The 12731-nt window shown below is 38.9% G+C and overlaps 1 protein-coding gene across 3 annotated transcripts in view; it reads right to left on the reverse strand.

Annotated features, from left to right (window-relative positions):
• The window catches only part of hm13 (histocompatibility (minor) 13), a 151198-nt gene that overhangs the window by 47438 nt on the left and 91029 nt on the right, over positions 1–12731 (reverse strand). For 2 of the 3 annotated variants that reach the window (XM_065286614.2, XM_065286613.2), the window contains exon 6: positions 1648–1773. The exons of the other annotated variant lie outside the window; for it this stretch is intronic. In XM_065286614.2, the coding sequence (XP_065142686.1) occupies positions 1648–1773 (126 nt within the window). The remainder of the gene's footprint in view (positions 1–1647; positions 1774–12731) is intronic. 3 annotated transcript variants of the gene reach the window in all.

A 12731-nucleotide genomic window follows, 5' to 3' on the forward strand; every position in this document is an offset into this window, starting at 1 on the left:
GAAGCCTCAGTATTGAAACACTTAATAAATTTAAAATGATTTGACACTGCAACAGTGCAAAATAAATGAAAGATAAAAAGACGTATGATATTAGATTTGGGCATAATATAGTATAGTAACTAATTTTTGAGCACATAAACATGAATTCATTATTCAATCAATCATAAGAAATGTGTAGCACAATGTGTGTGTTTTGATGACACAAACCCCCCAAACAAGCGCACAAGTACTACTTCAAGTGTACTACTACAAATTAAGCTATAGCAAAATGTATGTTTTTGAATATAGTGTATTATTAAAAGCTTGTTCTTAAATGGTGATGAAAGCTTAATGATTAAAACAATAACTTTTCAACCATCTTTTAATAGAGATTATAAATTCATGTTATGCCCAACCCTAACATCATGTGTCTTTAATATTGCATTTATTTTGCACAGTTAAAAGTTTTACCAAATAAAGACTTTTCAATTTATTAAGTGTTTCTGCTTGATTCTGCTTAATAAATTAATAAAAGGCTCCACATGTTTTCACTAAATAAGCCTAAACAGTTTGCTTTAATCGTCTAATATAAAATTGGATCAAAATGTACAAAAAAGTTAAAAATCCTCTCTTCACATAGTGGCTATTTCTTACACATAGACATTAATAAAAAAATGCATATATTAACACATTTTGGACATTTTGGTGTGAACCAACCTAGCATCATTACAAATTCACAAAACACAATGTTTTTTTTTACTTTTCTTATGAAAATGTTGTATTCTGGTTATTGTTGTGAATATGTTTTTGATTGCTCTAACTGCAATGATTTTTTGGTTCCTTTCAAATGTACAAAACCATTAGTTCACACCTGCAAAAACATCTCCACAACAAATATTATTTACAGAGATCGATCGATATATTGGTTTCCCAATATTTAAGCATTTTCCCATTACCAGATATCAGTTATGTAATATCGGATTGACAGATAAACGCCGCCATCTTGTGGCCATTTTGACAATTCGCGGTGGACACCATTTCGTCACAGCATCTGAGGAGAGGCGCTAACCACAACAACAGCGTGCAAAGCAAATATGACGGCAGAGTAACGCAACTTCATTAAAAAGACTTTGAGTATACTTACTTTGCTTTAATTAACTTATTTAACATAATAGCCATTAATGCACAGATGAGATGTGTTATAAATGCCTGATATGCAATGTATGGAGCTTGGCTAAGAAATAGAGACAGAGTCATGTAAACTGATTCTACAGCCCTCTATTTCCTGCTTTAATGACGTCAGTAAAACAGTTCGTTGACTAAACTCCGCCCACATGAATACGTCAGTCACCAGCTTTGGATCAAACAGCTCTGCTAAGCTAAGCTGCTATCGAATCACAGCACACTAAACAAACTACACAATCAGAACTTGTTACATATTTCTGAAGGAGGGACTTCACATAACAAGGAAGACATCAGCCTGTTTTGAGGACAGTGAAAACAGAGCTATACAGATAAGTAAATTGTGTGAAAAATACCACGTTTTTTTACACGTGAAACATGAACACATGTTATATTGCCCACTATAAACACAATCAAAGCTTTAAAATCACAGACAGAACAGGAGCTTTAAAGCAGCTTTATATTATAAAGCATAATTCAACTTACCCAAAACACATCATAAACAAACAAACCTCCCAGGAGGATGCAGCCAGTGCTGACATTGTTTAGGTGGAGCAGCTCAACTCCATTCAAAGCAAAGGCCAGACCAAATAGGTTATTCGCTACCCAATGCTGCCAGTAAAATACAAAAAGATTTTTGTTTACACAGTGTTTTCACACATAAATAGGGGTGTGACGAGATCTCGTGCGACAATTAAATATGTCTCGCAAGATTAATTAGGTCACAAGATTTGGTGAAATGCTGGCCGCATTTGTAGACTGCATGTGTCAAAGACTTATTACAGAATATTAACAATTATAAAGTTTACTAATAATATTTAGTTAATGGTGAATTGTTGTAATATACTTATGACTTGAGAATTTAAAGCTCAGTTATCTGAAATAAACCTTGATGGCGTATATGCAGCCTGCATATGCGACCTCCGGAGGATGCAGCTTTTGTTTGAACCTGTTACAGCGCATGCATCATAGTCTTTTACTGCATGTACTTTTTTGTTTGGGTTTCCAATAATGTTCATTTGGGAAACTCATATAAATTCTGAGATGCGCTGTGATTGTCTGTGGATCATACATGTTTAGTTTCTCAGATGATTACACGCTCACTCTGAGTTTATATGATTTAATGTCTGCATGTTTTTGCTTTAGAATTCAAGTAGCTGTATCATTTCTATTGTAAAGAATTGGACAAATATTAAAGATTCAAATGCATTTAAACGTTGTTTGGCTAAAAATAAGCGTTTCTCCGTCTGAAGTGAAAGTGAAGATATCATCCGCAAGATGAAACCACTAGCATACAGGCATTTGTTTTTATTACATAGCAGTGTTTCCCCTACCATTACATAAGGGGGGCGCCCCGTCCTCCTTACGGCTCGACCCGCCCCCCTTGAAGGTCAAGTAAATTTGATTTGATTTTCTTTGAAGCGCCAGAGAACAATTTGTTATTTTATTAAACAAACTACACAGCCCTCAAGTAATATGTTATTTATCTTATTTTCACGATGGCATGTCTTTTCTGTCTTTGTTTGCGCATTTACAATTATTCAATTGAGTACGCACATTTATATTTTACTGTTTGGCTTAATTTACTGCGCACGCTCTCTCTCGTGTTGTGTGCAGCACGCGCCTCGCTATCCCATAACTGAAAGGTGACGGTGTTTTCAAAGTCCGTTCCTCTGTATACTTTCTTTTTTTGCGTAAACATCAACAGTCACGGATGTTACTGACAGAGAAGACAACTGATTGCATTTATCATGACTTTCCCGCACACACGCACGCATTCTCTCCCTCTCTTACATGCTATATTCCCAAGTGTTTTGTAGTAACTCTGTGTAACAGTAATATTGTATGCTGTCATATTTTTGAATTTGCGAATCACGCGAATTGGGCGGCGCAATTTCCGCGAAAACACACGCGTTTCCCTTTAAACATGTCTTCGCGCAAGTTGAAAATATGCAGCTCAAGTGAAAAAACTCAGAGCAACTTCAAGAACGCGCACGCAGGATCATTTCACATTGCAGAGGTGTGTGTGTGTGTGTGTGTGTGTGCGCACGTGTGTGTGTGTGAGAGAGAAAGAGAGAGAGGTAAGAATGGTGCCCATGTTGAAAAAACTAAATAGAAGACAAAAGTATGTATGTCACTCATCTAAATACAGTATGTTAACTGGATAATACTGGATATAAGTCATTGTATAGTTTAATAAAATAATGTTTTTTGATTACACAAATCAAACCTTACTATATGATTGTTTTACTAGCTGCTGACCACCATAGGGAATCTCTATGGCTAATTTCTAAGACATGTTGCTGATGCAGTACTGTGTGTTGTACCTTTTCTTGATAATTAAGTATTTTGGGGTAGAATCTTATGCCTAGAATTATTCAAGGAGGTTGATTCTTTTAACTTCCTTCAAAGTTTGATCAATGGTGCATAATGACATGGATATAGGGTGTGAAACTCATAGACTTGCATCATTTAAGATGCTCTTTTTAAAATATTTTGGGTCAACCTCTGACACAGATTTAAAGCTGAAACTTATCAAATCCTATCAGAAGTCTAGAATGTCATTGAAACACACCAGTGGCTTTGCTGTCATCAGTATTAAACATGTTACCCCTCGAAGTACCCCTCCCCACAGAGTTCCCACATAACAAATCAAAATTTAACCCCTGAATATACATACCTAACCAACCAACCCCCCCCCCCCCCCCCCCCAAAGCTGTAAACCCAGGGGAAACACTGCATAGGCTAAATATAAATTGAATGAGTTTCCTAATGTAATGCTGCATTCATACCAGCCGCGGTAGAGACGTCAAAGCGCGAGTGATTTCAATGTTAAGTAAATGAAAAGACGCGTCTACACACGTCTGGAGGTCTCACGGTGAAAATGAGGCGTTAAGTGCAACGTGCTAGATGCAAATCCGCCTCATTCACGACTCTAGGTTGCTTGAATGACGCAAATTGAGTTTAAAAATCTGAACGTTTGCCGAAAATCGTGCCGTGTTAACCAATCAAGGGCTTGCTCTAGTAGTGACATGATAACAGGAAGCGAGTGGAGTCGCAGAAGCCCCTCCCATGACGCAAATTTCCGCGTGAATGTCTCGAATGAATAGAATTTCACACGCGAATGAAGAGCGTAAACTCAAAATGTTCAAGTGTCCAACTACCTCCGAATTAGTGTTGCACGCTTCATCGATACTTCAAAAGTACCGTGACTCTCGGAAATAAATAACGTCATGGTTCCTAAATGTATTAGTATCTATACTTTTAAGAATGAACGCGTCCCAAATTTGTAAGTGACACATTTCATGTTTGTGCGTGCAACGCACGTTTCCATTGCCTCCCTGTGGACATCTGTGTTTTTTCTTCACAGACGCAGCCAAACTGCAGCCAAAACTGCAGCTGTCATGTGACAAACACAACAGCGAGATGGCTGCATGTGCGAGCACTAAGTGATACTGCCCGCTGCACCTCAGTCTGTCTTCTGAAATTCAACAGGATGCGTTCTTTTGCCTTCAAGCTTTGTTTATTTTCGCGCTTTGGTGCGCAGCGTGAGCTTCCAGTGATCGTGCGTGCGTCATAAAGAGATGATCCATGTGCACGGTGCGCGAGCGAGAGGCAGCAGAGCTCGTATATGCTTCTGAAATAGTTATTTTCTTTCAGTTTGTTTCACTAAACCGTATCTCAGCTATTTTAATGAATACTCGACATGCACTCAATGATTTTTTTTTAAATCCTCAAAAAGAATGGACTAATTAGTAAATGGCTAATTCAACATCTATAAAAATGCAACTTTCATAAATAACATTAATAATTTGCATGCTGCTAAAATAAAGCATACAAAACATCAGCTAAAATGATATATAGGCTATATGATTATAATCAGAGCATGTGCATGTTTGTCAGTGATTTATTTATATTAGGTTATTATATTAAAGCATTTTAAGAGCACAGACCTACACAAAGGAGGTGTATTTCATTTGTAAAAAGCATTGTAAAAAAATTATGGACTCAAATATAAAGTTAACCACAGATAAATCAGACATTGAAGTACAGGAAACATTAGCCTCTATTAATCCATATATCACAGCTTAAATAACATACGGTTATTATTTAGGCTCATTATTTCCTATTAATTATGGTAATGTTATGGTTAAGTGAATGTTAGCAGTTATCACTATAACCACTGCATATAGAGATGTTTTTCATATTTTGTTCAAATGTTTAATATAGCTGCTGTTCATATGTTCATTTATTAGTGTATTATATTATTAGAATGTTGTCCTGGTTTTAAAATAAAGCACAGCAATGAGATTTAAGAGTGTTTCTCCCTTTTCATGAAAAGTATCGGAACAGCGATTCTTGACTTGGTATCGAATCCGTGTATCGTTCGATCGATTTTTCAAATTAAAAACAAGAATGATAAAACGAATAACGGCTTGTTTTTCGATTTTTTGATCGTGCATTCAGATCAAAATACAAAATATGAATAACGGGATTAGGACAAATTATAATTTTGATTTTTAATTTTATACCTTAGCAGACATATTCCAATGAAATCATTTTAAACAGATTAAGTAGCCTACTATTGTGGTAACAGATTACAGCCATTTTAATAAGGTTGTGCATAATAACAGAGCAATCATGCTCTACTGTAAGTCTTATTCGCTTATTCAGGCCGACTTTTAAACTTTTGTCTGCTATTATTATTTATTCGGATATGGCACGGTGATAAAAAATATGTAGGCTATTGCCTTAAAAAATAAATGCTGCACAAAACTCTTCCACTACATGAAAAAAAATGTGGTTGCATTGCGATTTCACTGTTTGCAGCATATCGTGTAAAATGCCTATAAGGATTCTTGTGGTGCGGGATTAAATGTAAGTGTATAATACGGCAGAGGTCGGAACTCTGGTCTTCCGTGACGGAACGGGCGGTCTGGGCTGGGTTTCCCGATAAAATTGAACTTAGCACTTAAGAGAAATTTCTACGAGCTATGAACGTTAGTTATTCTTTCATGTGCATTTCGCAAAAATGCACTTAAGATTTAGAAGAGCTGAAATGTCGCCTAGCCGATAGAATGACTCTTAATTGTAGCACACGCTTGTTAAAAGTTTAGCCTAATGATCTTCACCCAATGTGCAAGTAATAATATTGTTTAATATTGTTCAATGACGAATTGCACGTTTACATAATTTATGCCATGTGAAATCATCTTTTCCATATTTAGTTAGCACTCATTCCATTGTGAATTGCCTTTTTAAGTTTATAATATTACTTATTTGTGCTATCATTGCTATATTAATATCTTATTCCTTTCTATGTAATGTTATTACGCGAATGAGGCTGCTGTGAGTGCTGTCAGCATAGGGACAGCAACCTTCAACCTGGTGGTATGATGACACCGGCCCTCGTGCCTCCAAAAAACAGATCGGCCCACCGGGAATTCTCCCTGTTCTCCCGATGGCCAATCCGGGCCTGATTCTGATCACATTTACACCTGCAAGAATGTTTGAAAAAGTTTGGCAGAAAATAGGCTAATATGGTTTTCGTTGCTTAGAATTTTGAGTGATATACATTGCCCTATTTAATGTAGGCTATGTTTCTCTGTTACATTTTGCATTTACTGTGAATGTTTTTTTTTTAAATATGCCCTGTAAACCTGGCAATGTCTTTGCATCCCGATGATGCCACTAGTGCACCTTAAAAGAGAGCGCATTCAGTCATCGTTGTCGGTTTTTTAATGCGATACGCTAAAACGTGTCTTTATAGGAACATTGTTTATAGGCTAAATGTCTGTTAAATAGTTAGTTCAGTTAAAAGTTATTTTTTACACAGCACTAGACACAAACCTACATTTTCCCTTTATTCATATTTTGCTAAAAACTAATGACAGACGTCGTAGGGGAAAAAAGGTTGGAAAAAAGCATTTAAGCGGTAAAACACAGAATTTTAAGGGTGCGGGACGAAAAAAAAAACAATGTCGCGCAGACCTCTATTTTAAACCTTAGGTGTGTATGTGTGTGTCCTGAATAAATAATAATAATAAATAAATACAATTCAAAACTCGGACTGTAAGCGAATGAGATGTTACACACTGCTATTCACGCCCTTATTAAAATGTCTGTAATCTGTTACCACAATAGTACTTGTTCTGTTTAAAATTGTTTATTAGATATTAATATAGCAATGATACCAATAAAAAGTAATAATATAAACTTCAAAAGGCAATTCACAATGAGTCCTAACTAAATATGGAAAAGATTATTTCACATGGCATAAATTATTAAAACGTGCAATTAGTCATTGAACAATATTAAACAATATTATTAACAATATTACGTGCACATTGGGAGAAGATCATCAGGCTAAACTTTTATACTTTTTGTATAGAATAAGTCTTATAGGAGAGCATGATTGCTCTGTCATATGCACAACCTTATTAAAATGTCTGCAATCTGTTACCACAATAGTAGGCCTACTTGGTCTGTTTAAAATGATTTCATTGGCATATGTCCTCTAAGGTATAAAATTAAAAATCAAAATAATTTTTTTTCCTAATCCCGTTATTCATATTTTGTATTTTGATCTGAATGCACAATCAAAAAATTGAAAAACAAGCCGTTATTCGTTTTATCATTTTTGTTTTTAATTTAAAAAATTGATTGAACGAACGATACAAGGATTGTATCGGCACCGAAACAATATTTTTGGTCCCGTGACAACTGTAGTGGAGGACTTTTATTATGCTTTTATTTTCATATTATTATGTTTTATTTTTCATCCTATTTTTCATTTTTTAATAACAAATTGTGATTCATATGGAGATCATGTTTTTCTGCTAACGTACAGAATTATGCTCTTTCTGTCTTTTCAGCAAGTACAATGTCCAAGGAAGGACTTAAACATCATGTACCAGCATGTACTGTCCTTTATGATTATGTTTAACGGTCTTTGCTCTTAATCACTGACAACTGAAGGCTATCTTCTAAATGACGTAGAAACGGATGATTGTACGTGTTTCAGCATCTTACTATAAATGTGTCTTCAACCTTGTGATCGGGGCTCTTAGGTTTTTAAACTTCTTGCACCACGGGGGTGAGAGCCTATTCTGCAGAATATATAAAATTCAGACAAAGAAAATTCTGTCGACAGTGTGTCTGTGTGATCCTTGACTTTGACTCTTAGTGAGTATTATTTGATGCGGCTAAAATTCCACGACAATAATGGCGACGAGGATGCGGATTCCACAGCTGTAGACTCCAGGTTTGGGAGAGACTGACTGATCACCCCTGAGACAAGAGGTCTCGGGCTCCGTACCCCAGGCCTAAGGGAAGGGAGAGTCTCAACCATTTCTGAAGTCAAAGCTGACGGAATCTGGAAAAGAACCGTTGTGGTGGCATCTGAATAGATAATACGGTAAGCGTTATTTCGTTCGTGACCATGGGTCAGGGTAATTCGAAAGGGAGTACAAAGTCAATGGATCTGGAAAATGGCGTGTATGCTCGAGTGATCAAATCAAAGGGCACGGGGGCGTTGGAAAGCGTAAAATCTGGGAGAAAAGGTATGATTTTCCTCCTAAAGGAACACTGAGTGTAAAAGCACTCATTTTATTTAGGGAAAAATCATTGCGGATGGCAGAGAAATGAGAGCACAGAGTAAGATAAAGACCAAGGACGAACTGACTCAGACTAAGTCAGAGCTAAACATTAAGCAAATGTTTTTCCTACATCAGATTCATTACATGATGAACCTAACTTTTTTTTTTCCCTCCTCCCTATGCACCTGCACGTACCCCACCTGGGGTACATTTCCAATTCACAAGGGTACCGCTTCTGGACGATGACCTCCAACCCCCTCCACAACGTCGCCCTCCACCACCACCTGCTCAACAAATCGCACAGATACAACAACCAGCTCAACAAGCCACACAGATACAACAGCCAGCACGACAAGCACCACTTTCTGCACCCCCGCCACCGCCGATGCAAGAACTGCCACGTGGACCAGAATCAGAGATCATCCACATCCTTGACAGCACTTTTGAAGAGGACAAAGATGATGTTCAGATAAAGACGGAACGGGAGGCAAGGCCTAAGGAAACAGCAGAGAAGCCGTTCACCAGAGAAACAGCTATCTTCAGCTTTTTCCAAGATAGGAGAATGGGCATAGCCACAACATAACAACGCAATTTCTCTTCGCAAGGACAACGCTCCCGAGAGAACGGGCAGCAGAGAGAATGAGAGAAGAGGAAAGGAGATCCGAAAGAAAATGTTTGCTGGTATTGCGGACAGAAAGGACATTTGAAAAAAACAATGTTTCCATTTCTTGAAAACTCAAGGGACGGAGGAATCCCAAGCGGGCGCGGGCAACTTGCCGGCGTATAAGGAAAAGGGTGACTGAAGCCAGGAGGGGGAAGGGGAGCATCGTACGGAGGCGGGTAAGTCCAATCTTGTTTTTTCTGCGGTTCAAATGCCATATTATCTGCTTGCTAATTCTGTTTTTCTGATGTGTGTGAAAGGGAAAGAAACGCTCTATGCAATGAAGAACTTGCTTTGCTTGATGCTGAACGAGAGGCAACATCTCTAAACTGCCTCTCGAAGAAATAATGTTTGAGGGACAGGCATTGTTGTTTATGGTAGACTCTGGTGCAATCAACTCCGTCATACGCAAAGATGAATTCCCATTTGTCACCTTGAGTGGGCAGTTTAACTCATCTATGAGTGCTTCGGGGCATAAAGTGAGGGAAGACTTTACTGCTCCACTCTGTTGTATGCATGACGGTAATGAGTTCATGCATATGTTCCTTTTATCTGACGCGTGTTCGGTAAACCTCATGGGGAGGGATTTGATGTGTAAAATGAATGCTAGCATCTTATGTAACAACCAAGGCCTGAGTATTTCTTGTTGGGATCCCAGAATGTTGTCTATATGTGTGTGTCTCTGTTGTATGTGTTACATGTGTATGAATGGGCCTTCCAGAGTGAAGAATTGTTTGCTGAAGGGAAGATAAGATTGCCACAGACCAGCGAGGTCATTCCAGTTGATAACATGCATTGCACGGCTCATGTTGTTGAGACAGCAGAGCGAGAGTGGGAAGAAAAATGGTTCTCTATAAAAACCGAGGGCTTGACAATAACCCACATATGCTGGAATGACTCATGGTGTGTGGCACTCGTAAAATTGACAGAAAAGCAAGAACAAATTTTTGATGTTGAAAATTCAGGTACCCCATGTTTCTTTTGCAAAAATACCAGTCAGCCATGGGAAAAAGCAGGTGAATTTGCAAAAGCCTGCAGCGAGGCTGTTGATTGGGAAATGTTGTCAGATAACGTGCAGTTCTCAGAGCAGATAACGGCACACAGGAGAAGTTGTGTTTCTTTTTTCATTGCTGAGAGAGAGAGAGTTGTAATTCAGAAAGCTGTCTCTGTAGACTCAAATTCACAAAACATTTTGCCAGCGCACATGACGTGTGCTAGCATTGATTTACCGCAAGAGGTTTTTGACAATGTACCTGACCACCTGTGGGCTAAAGATAAATACGATGTGGGTTTGATTAAAGGGTGTGAACCAGTAGTTATCACCCCAAAAAGTGATTACAGACCATGTAAACCTCAATACCCTCTGAAAAGGGAGGCGCGTGAGGGAATAAGGCTAATATTTGAGGCCTTATTGGAGAAAGGGATAATTGTTCCCTGCCCACACTCACCTGTAAGAACACCAATTTTTCCTGTACAAAAGGTCAGAGAAGCAGGTCAGCCCACAGAGTGGAGGTTTGTTCAAGACCTCCAAGCAGTAAATGCTGCGGTACAGGTAAGGGCACCCAATGTGCCAAACCCTTACACAATTCTCTCACAGATACCAGCTGACGGCCAGTGGTTTTGTGTAGTGGATATTTCAAGTGCATTCATCAGAGTTCCTGTCCATTCTAATAGCCAGTTTTGGTTTGATTTTACATTTTAAGGGGTACAGCGAGAGCCGCACTATTTACAAACTCTGCATTGCATTGTTCATTACAGACACTTGTGTTGGATGATGATGTTGCTTTATTGCAGTACGTGGATGACCTCTTGGTGGCGGCACCGACTCAGCAGTCGTGCACAGACAACACCATACGGCTGCTCACTCATCTAGCTGAGGAGGGCCACAAGGTCAACCCCAAAAAGGTACAGTGCTCTGTCCAGAAAGTAACCTTTCTAGGACACGAAATTACACCTATGGGTAAGTCTCTCTCTCCAAAGAGAATAGAGGCAATAGCTAACATACCAAAACCCATTACAAAGAAACAGGTGATGTCATTCTTGGGTATGACATCTTATTGCAGGACTTTTATTGCTAACTATTCTGAGATGCAACAACCATTGCATGATATGATTTATGAGAAACCTTTGGCACCATCAGAGAAGGTAGAATGGACAGAGAAGGCTGAAAAGGCATTTGTGGAACTAAAACAGACATTACAGCAGGCACCCACTTTAGGTTTGCCAGACCCGAAAAAGCCTTTTGTTCAAACTATGGATGAAAGAAATGGCTGTATGACCTCTGTTTTGTTACAAGAACATGGTGACAAGTTGAGACCAGTTGCATATTTTTCAGGACGCCTTGATGCGGTGGCCAGGGGCCTACCAGGATGTCTCAGGGCAGTGGCAGCTGCAGAGAAAGCTGTGCAAGCGAGCAGTGAGTTTGTGGGGTATGCACAGCTACGACTGTTGGTCCCCCACGCTGTGTCTCACATACTGCTCGAACAGCGCACATCTCACTTGTCTGCAGCAAGATGGCTGCGTTATTCCTGTGCATTGTTACAAATGTCTAATGTCACAGTTGAAAGATGTACAGTTCTGAACCCGGCGACATTGTTACCTACACCTGATGAAGGTACACCACATTGTTGTTTGTCTGCCCTACGGGAAGTATGTACACCAAGGCCTGACCTTGCTGACACACCCATACCTAAATGCACCCTCACATATTATGTGGATGGTTCCTCTTCCAGAGATGACAGAGGCATAAACAGGGTGGGGTGGGCAGTTGTGTCTGACTTTGAAGTAGTGAAATCCGGATGCTTACCTCCTCACAAATCTGCAAAGGTGGCTGAATTGCATGCACTAACACAAGCTTGTCAACTTGCTACTAATCAATCTCTAACCATTTACATTGACTGCTGATTTTACTGACAGTTTCTCTCCTATAACAAATTTTACTTCTTTCTCAAATAGCTGTGTGCAAATGCAAAGCACACACACCAAGGAACAGGACGTGATCTCCAGAGGAAATGCACGCACGGATGCGGAAGCATCTCTCATGACTACTAACAAAAACTTTTCTCTTACACAGATCTCCCAAGGAAATGAAGCCGAAACACCACAGGAGTTACTAATAAGCATGCAAACATTTTCTCTTCCAACAGAAATAGCTCTATGGAAATCGTGTGGAGCAACCAAAACTCCTGAAGGGATTTGGATGGGTCCAAATCAAAAACCTTGCTTACCTAAACATTTTTATTCCCATTTTGCTAGGTTGACACATGGGGACCGCGGTGACATGCGATACTCTTCAAAATGAAAATGACATG

This window comes from Paramisgurnus dabryanus, chromosome 21 (genome assembly GCF_030506205.2).
Source record: "Paramisgurnus dabryanus chromosome 21, PD_genome_1.1, whole genome shotgun sequence".
Lineage (NCBI taxonomy): Eukaryota > Metazoa > Chordata > Actinopteri > Cypriniformes > Cobitidae > Paramisgurnus > Paramisgurnus dabryanus.